The sequence below is a fragment of the Lipotes vexillifer genome, unplaced genomic scaffold (genome assembly GCF_000442215.2).
Source record: "Lipotes vexillifer unplaced genomic scaffold, Lipotes_vexillifer_v1.1 scaffold83, whole genome shotgun sequence".
NCBI lineage: Eukaryota > Metazoa > Chordata > Mammalia > Artiodactyla > Lipotidae > Lipotes > Lipotes vexillifer.
The window spans coordinates 1,222,201-1,230,983 of NW_006799780.1; the positions used below are offsets into that span (position 1 = coordinate 1,222,201).

Sequence of the window (8,783 nt, forward strand, 5' to 3'; positions counted from 1 at the left end):
CCTCCATGTCTTTTTTCTCCTCACTCTCTTCTCTTGCCTCCAACTGCTTGACTAATTCTTACTTATACTCAGCTCCACCGTTACATCCTGCTACAGCTAGGTGGGTTAGGTACCCCAATACCTAACAGCATTCTGTGCATATCTCTTTCTCATTTCATTTATAATGTGGTAATCTAAGGGCTGACTTATCTGTTTCTCCCATGACACCTGGAGAGTTCCGTGGGGAGGGACAATGTTACGCCCATTTAGAATCTCTAGTATATAGCAGATTACCTAGATCATAGCAAGTGTTCAATAAACGTTTGCTGAATGAAGACATAGATAAATTGAGGACTTGCAGTTCTCCTGGCATGCAGTGTGTACTGAACAAAACATCTCTGTGGATTACGACTAGATAAAATGTAAGAAGTGTGTCGGCCTCTCCTTCAAAATTAATCTAATTCTCACAGCAGAGAACTCAAGCCTCTGGAGAGTGACTTTTTAGTTTTGATCAACAAACTGCTTGCCATGGACAGTGGAGAATTACTGTAGGCTAGTAAGTAGCACATAACAAAGTCAGTGTTTTAGGAACCATCATCAACAATTCTTTTCTCCCACAACACTCCACTTATTTTTATCTTTAAGCTTCTTCCAGAAGGCCTTTTAGCTTGTTAATTGGTTTTTGTCTCTTTCCTCATATTTTAACCATACTTTGCACCTCTATTATCTCTCTTACATAATAGCTACTAGCTCAGGTATCTATGTCTCTTACTAGATTCTAGTCTCTGGAAGAGTATGACTAAATTCTATTCGTCTGTTCTAGCACCTAGCAAAGTACCTTGCACTTGTCAGACAATCCACAAACATTTGCTAAATTGACCAAAACAAAAGTTTCAAGTGTCATTTCTGACAAATGCAAGATTACAAAAGATTTTAAAATAAATAGTTCTCCGGTATTAAAATTAAACAGAAATATACCCTAAGTTGAGTTAAATATAAGTTAGGATGAAATTTCCCTTAAAATGAAAATCTTACATTTAAATTCTTAAAACTTAATATTTAAGAAAATTTTGTTTCTATATATTTAAAAAAAGCCTTAAAAAGAATCAAATAATAAAAATTGTATCATTTTACAATTTTCCCTTTTTTCCTTAGCTGTCAGGAAATCCAGCGTCAAATTCAAGGAGAAAAGGAAATGGTGCACTCTAGTACCTTGTAACCCTTCCTCTTAATTCCATTTTAAATATGCCTGACTGTTGTTATTTTACAATTTAAAACTTAAACTTCACATATAAATATAAAATATTCATTGTCACAGAAAGATACAAAGTAAAAGTATTTTTCTCTCCTCTGTCCCTGATTTAGTCTTATATCCCAAAGAGGCCAGAGCTAACACTGTTAAGTGTTTCTTCTGTAGCCTTCCAGAAATATATGATGTACCATCATATTTGTGTTTGTGTGCAGGATACAGTTCCTCTTTTCCTTCTTTTTTACGTAAGTGGAGTCATACTCTACATGTGTCTTATTTTTAACTTATAATGTTTCATACATATAATAACATAACTAGCATATAAAGATTTGTCTCACTTTTCTTAATGGTTGTATTAGACTACTGGTAGACATTTCGTTTATCTTCAGGATGCTGCTGTAAAAATGCTGCAATGAAATTTCTATACATACTTTTACATACTTTATTAATTCAACAAATATTTACTGGGTACCCACTATCTGCCAGGTATTGTTCTAGGTACTAGGAATAACAGTGAGCAAGACAGACAATAAACAAGTAATACAAATAATTAAGATAATTTCATATAGTGAAAAATGCCATGAAGACAATCAAGAGTGTCTTGTGAAGTGTGTAAGAGAAGGTGACTTTTGAGCTGAGATTTGAAAGATAAGCAGCAGCTTGCCATCAGAAGATCTGGAAGAAGTGTTCTTAGCAGAGAAAACAGCAGAACAAAGGCCTTGGCAAGAATGAGCCTAGCATATTTCAGAAATGCAGAGGAACAGTATGGATAAGAGGTAGGCAGGAGTCAGATCACCTAAGGTCTTAGAAACCTAGGAATATGGACTTTAAGTGTAAAATTAAGCCATTAAATTAAAGAGTCTAAAACAAGGATGGAAGATCTGATTTTGCTAGTTTATCTATAGTATAAATTCCTAGAAAAGAAATGCTAGGTCAAAAGGTGTGTGGAATTTAAGTTTTGATAGATATTGCTCAAATGACTTCAAAAAACTCCACCTATTTATATGCCTATGAAAAACAAATGTAGGGTGCCTGCTTCTCCAAACCTTAACAATACTGGACGTTACTTTAAAAATCTTAGCCAGGAGGTGAGAAATGATGTAAATTTTAACATCTTTGCCAACAGGTATAAAATTATTCAAATTTGGCTCCAATTTTATCTCTAATTTCTCTGTTAAGTATTTCTCAGTATTATATATTTTAATTTCTCTACAGTAGGAATTTGCCATGACTATTGGAAATAGGCCAGGTAAACAATATAAATAGAACAGCTCTATGAAAGAGTAAGACATAAATACATAACTCACGTCTAGCATAGGAAAACTATATTGCAAAATGACAGTAGTTTAATATTCAGAAATCTCATGTATTGTTACTCTTCCTCTAATGCAAAATCTACCTACCAACAAAGTTAGTTCTATCTCTTTCTCACAATGCAGGAGAATTTAAAGGGAGTTGAATATACATCTTTGCATACTGGGTGGGCATACCTGTAGGATTCTAAGTTCTTAGAAGTAAATTTGCTGGGACAAGGATTTTTTGCAGTTAAAATATTGATACGTATAAATTACACTGTATTCCAAAAGGTTTGTACTCGTTTCTGTTCCCACCCTAAGTGTGGCAAGTAGAAGACGGTGGTGTCCTTTACATTTCCAATTACATTCCTAATTCTCTATTTCCTTAAGTTAGATGTCTTGATCTCCACAATCAACATTTAAAAATGCAGAAGTTATGAGATACAGATAATTACTCGCTAAAGCAAGTATAAATTACTAAAGCAAAAAATCTTAAAATGAATCTGGTGCACTTTTATTTGACCAATTATATTTATTCAGGTGATACAAAACTGATATACTGAAATGATGGAAAAAAATACTAATAGAAATAACTTTAAAAATTTTCTTGCCTAATCACATCTATAAGTCTTTCATAATAGTTTTTGATTTATTCTGAGACATGTAAATGAAAGATACGATAAAAATGAAAAATACTATTACTAAGTACAGAAGAAAAAATTTAAATTTCAATACTTACAATCATCTAGATCTAGAAGTGAAACATCTTTGGTAAGAGGATTTCTATCTTGCTTTGTTTTGTTTTCTTTCTCCTACAAAATAATAAATATTTCATTTATTGCATGTTCTAGTTAAAAAATCTATGAAGTAGTTTTTAACATTTCAAAACAAACATTTTTTCCTTTGCTTAGTCTTCCAAGGGGGAAAAAAAATCAAATTAAGCTTCTATATGGTTATATGAAATGTTTTTTTGGATCAAAATTTTAATTTTAGTTGGCACGTGGTATTTCTTCTCCACCATGCAAACTGTTATTTTAAAATATTTTTTATTTAGAGATTAAAAAAGACCTTCAGAAGAAAATTTAAAAGTAAATTTTATAATCTGACAACTTTTTGCTAACATAAAAATCTAATGTGGCTCTTTGGTAGAAAATGTACAAGCATTCTCGAAAATAATTTTTAAACAAGCTGATTTAAGAAAAAGAAATGCTTGAACAATACATGCTTAGCTCTGAAACTGTCAATGGGCTTGTGATAGATTAGCCTTTCTGAGATGTAGTTTGTGACAGACATTATACTAGGTACTTTATATTTCAACACTGGGTTGCATCAGACTTCTTTTGCCAAAGGTATTCGTTAAAATCTATAAATGATATTTTCAGGCTCTTGCTCTTTAGGGTTGAAAAGAATTCATTTACTTTCTTTTCTGTTTTCCTTTGGGGAGACTAAGTACTCAACCATTTCTGCACATAGTTAGGGCTTCCTCCACCACAAATTTGCTTATTCAGTCTACTATATTTTTGAAATGTGGATACCCATGGACTAGATCCCTAAGCCTGAGGTATTCACAGTTCGGTTAGAGATTTAGAAAAGATGCGTAACCTTAAAAAAAGAAAGAAAATAAAAAATAAGGCACAGTACTGAGTAGTATTATAAACAATTAAAGACCAACAGGATTAGGGTATTAAACAGATGTATCTGGGTCACCGTTACCTTTATAAGGTGTACTTTTTTTTTTTTACATTAAACCTCTCAAATTGAAGGCCAAAACTTTTTTGCCAAAACATTTTTGTTCACTTATTCAATTATTCATTCATTCAATACATGTGTATAGAATTTTTAACAGATTCTGTGCTAAGCAATGGAAGTAACACAGCCAAGGCAGACAGTCTAGTCCTTGCCTTCAGATAACTTGTAATCTACCAAAGGAGTTTATATCTTATTGTTAATGTAAATTATTACAAATATTTTTGAAGTATTCCTCTAACTACAGAAAGGTAACACTAAAGCAAAGTGTACTTTACCATCATTTAAAGTCTACATGGTTTAGAGCTCTTACAACAGTGCATATACATGAACAAAAGCAATACATCAAATAATATATCAGGTAACATTTTTAAATGATTTTAAGTCCTGCTTCTTTTTTCCCTTATGTCAATATAAATTATTTTCAAGGATCATACAATAATACACATTACTAAAAACATCAGCATTGATTTTCTTCTTCAAAATATTTATTTCTGCCACTGAAAACTCCAAAGCATCTAGGTGGGTTTTAATTTTCATTCGTTATTTAAAAACAAAACAAATAATGTTTGCCCCTCTCGCCATACCTGAAATAAATAACAATTTCTAGGACTGGAAAAAAAAATGTTAGTTTTGAAGCTGAAATGTAAAAGTTGCAATTAACAGAAACAGGTTCAGAATGGATATGCCATCTCAACAAGAATAACATTCCTGTGAAGAAAGAACATATAACAAAAAGCTTATCACCATGTGACTTATCAAAATGCTATGCTGAGCACAATGGGTGTAGCTTCCTATAAGCTACAATGGTGCATGACTGTCTTTATGAAAATGTAACCTCCCCACCTGAAAAATAAGAAATCTATCAAATTAAGACAAAGTTAAAGCTGGAGGCAAGTCTATATACCTTATTTTCTACTTCACAGCCAGGAGTGTGTAACAATATCTATTAAACACACATCAGGTCACATACAACACAGGACACAGCTGCATGTGAAACTGGCATAATCTCTTATTAGAAGCCTAAAACAAAAAGAAAAAAGGCTCTCAAAAGGACAGAATTTCATTGACTTTCTGAGTAAAGCAAATAACCAGCGACTGAAATACAACATTAGCAATAGATAATGGTCATTTCTACCAAATTGAAAAAGCCTTGCATTCCAAATCAAGGCTATAAAAAGCCTTGTGATGTGTTTGGCATTCCTTTCTTATATTTCATTTTTCATTTAAAAAAGTCCACAGTAAGTTCAAAACATGTTCATACTTAAAGGATCTACTATAAAAATAAAAATCTGAATTCTAAACAAAGAAGTTAAGAGCCTATTCCATCAAACATTTCTCCATTTGCAATTCATCTTGGTAATAGAGACAGAACCTGGGTAAATGCATATAGGACTTGAGGCAGGAGATTTTTCTTGCTCAATGCATAATTCATGTGCTCCGCCTGCAAAGTGTGTAAAATGAGAATTTCACACCACAGCATGAGCCATGGAGCTGCAGAGAAAAGGCAGATGAAATCATATTTTACTGTGTGAATTTTATTTCTTACCCTCCCAATATTTATACAAAACCATCACTGACAAACCAAACACACTGACAGATCACCCACTGTTTCCATTGTATTAGTACTTGAGAAGAGATCAGGCAGAAAGATAGACAATTTGTTTTTGTATATTTTTTAAATAGAGGATTAGGTTTTTAACAGCTGAGTGACTGTATTAGACTTTTATAAGGACAACAGTAACTGATCTTAAAATCTCACTACAAAAATACCTAGTTATCAATTCATCATCCTCAAATCTCCATTTGTTTCCATGGTATTCGATTATACACCTCAACACATCAACATTTCCAAAAATGAAATACAAAGTCACAGGATTAAGAAACTGATTTCTGTTTAACATATTTCATTTTAAATCATAAATAAAAGATCCTGGAAATACTTATTAAGCTCCAAATAATACAAACAAAAAATGTAATAATATACCTTGTAAAGATTTAAAAAAATCTATTACGCATGTTCATCTTCATGCTGATTGAAAAAAAGAAAAAAAAAAAAAAAAGCAAGCAGAAAAGATCTGACACAAAAAGCACCAAAAATGCTTCCTAACAGGAAACCATTATAAAGAGGTTTGAAATTTAAAACTATAAAACAGGATAAATGGTATGTATAGATTGTCAAACCCACACTATGCTTTGAAACCAACAAAAATTCAAGGCTTATTTCTAGCCTCACAGGGCAAAGTATTTGCATGAAATATTTTCAGTTAGTTACCAACCAAAGACAATTTAATGACTCTCTTGCCTTCAAGTCATCTAACACATCTTATTTTACAAATCTGAGGCTCACACTTACACTGTGCTTTAAAATAAAAGTACACTGCCAGCAAATTGAGACTTCTATATAAGTTAAAAAGAAGTCTAAACTGTTAAACAAATCTTCCCTATTAGATTATACCTACTTCAATAAGGAAGCTTGCTTAATGGCATTCACTTTGATTTAAAGATCTCAATTGAAGTGAAATGATATTTCTGTTCTGAAGAAATTAAAATATGAACTAAATTGGAAAAGACATAAATTGAAAGAGGCAAGGCTTTGAATTGTCAGAGTAAAACCCAATATTCCACAATCTTCACAGAAGTTATGTAATTGCAACAATCATAAATACTTGGAAAAACACAAGTAAAACTTGTTTCCTACTTCACAAATAGGGCAGACAACTAATCAGAAAATATTTCCTTTCACTCTTATCCACAATCTATTCAAACCACATTTATACCCAAGAATTTTTCACACGGTAGATCTTTTATTGAGGCGTATCTTAATATTTACTGACATCTGTACACTAGTCACAAGACCTGTGACCACTCCATGGAGCACGTAAAAGATTTAATTAGCTTCTTTGCACCTCTTAAAAAGGGACTAGCAAAGTTTTGTGAGATCCCTATAATGTGTGATAAAAACCACTGACAAGAGCATCTCAAACACTGCTAGGTATATATAGACAGTACTATTTTTCCCAAAGCTAGTACACATATTAATCTTTGATTCAAATATGGAAATGCTCTTAATGCTATTAGGTGCAAGTATATTAAATACATTTATTTTTCCATCGATAGATTATTATGCTTTATACACAGTTTATGTTAAAATGCTGTTAATATTTATAAGGAAAATACATTAAATTATTCACAATAAATTACAATTATGACTTAAAATTTTTATTTTTTTAATCACGGCTTATCTAAATCTTCAGCAGTTGGTGCATAGACACTGTAGATATAATCAGAACTACTCCATCAGTTAAGGTGTGAAGAGTGGGACTAACAAGGTGATGGTGGAAATAACTGTAGTCAGTGGGAACACTCTAACTTACTGGCGGATAAGAAAAACACTGAAGCCTAGGCTCAATAAAGAAAAAAACAACCCTGGCAACTTAAAAAAAAATATTTTAAGTAAAAATTTTACCATCTGTTCGACACGTAATTTTAACTACAAGCAGAATATAACTTAATTATATCAGTAAAACACAGGATAAAGTGATATGAATCTCTTCCTGATTTAATGTAGCCTGTATTACTAATTCTTTTCTCCACTATTCTGTGTAAACAAACAAACAAAAAGTTTCCTAAACACCATGTGAAGTATGTGAAGTACTGAAAACACGGAACTATTAAAACTAATTTTGTTACAGGTATCATTTAGGGCAAAATAATTAGTTCATAAAAAGGATTAGACTCACATTAAAATATTTATTAAATTTGGTTCAGAAAAGAACATCTACAAAGAAAAATATGCTTGCCCATCAAAATAATTTTAACTGAAGAGAAAGATAATTTTCTTTGGTCATTACTGACAATATCTGACTTCAAACAAGGACATCTCCCAATCAATAACAAAAACAAACAAACATGACACCAGAATGCATGACGGCAGTTTCGTGTCTTATGGATATGCTAGGGTATGGTGCTGAATGACAAACACTTTCGGAACATAAACAATTCAGCAGTGGTTCTCACCCTCTTGACTGTCCCTACACCATTCACATGAGTAATACCCTCTGGTCAGTAATATCCTTCATTCCATGAAGTCATTCTCAACTAGGAGAAGTGGAGGGACTACCCTTGATATAAGGCCACTTTCTCCTCAGCTTATATTTTCTGTAATAAGAGAAATGATGTAAAAGGAAGAACAAAGGCACAGAAACAGAAAAGCATACAGCATAAGAACCACAAATAGTCCACTGGGATTGGAACACAAAGAAGGTTAAGACTGGAAAGGTGGGTTTGGACATGCTAGCCTGAGGAGTTTACTGAACTCAAATGACAATGAGGCATCATTATAGTTAACTTTGACATTAATCTGGCAGCTGTAGAGAAGGACTGGGGTTGGGGAAGTGTCTGAGGATGACCAAAGGCAATGGTCTACGGGCAATGTCATGAAGAGCTGATCTACAGGGCTTCCCTGGTGGCGCAGTGCTTGAGAGTCCGCCTGCCGTTGCAGGAGACGCGGG

General features: G+C 32.7%; 1 protein-coding gene across 1 annotated transcript in view; it reads right to left on the reverse strand.

The window, feature by feature from the left end:
• The window catches only part of AP3B1 (adaptor related protein complex 3 subunit beta 1), a 275,016-nt gene that overhangs the window by 79,822 nt on the left and 186,411 nt on the right, over positions 1–8,783 (reverse strand). Inside the window, exon 22 of the mRNA XM_007471959.1 lies at positions 3,263–3,335. Within this exon, the coding sequence (XP_007472021.1) occupies positions 3,263–3,335 (73 nt within the window). The remainder of the gene's footprint in view (positions 1–3,262; positions 3,336–8,783) is intronic.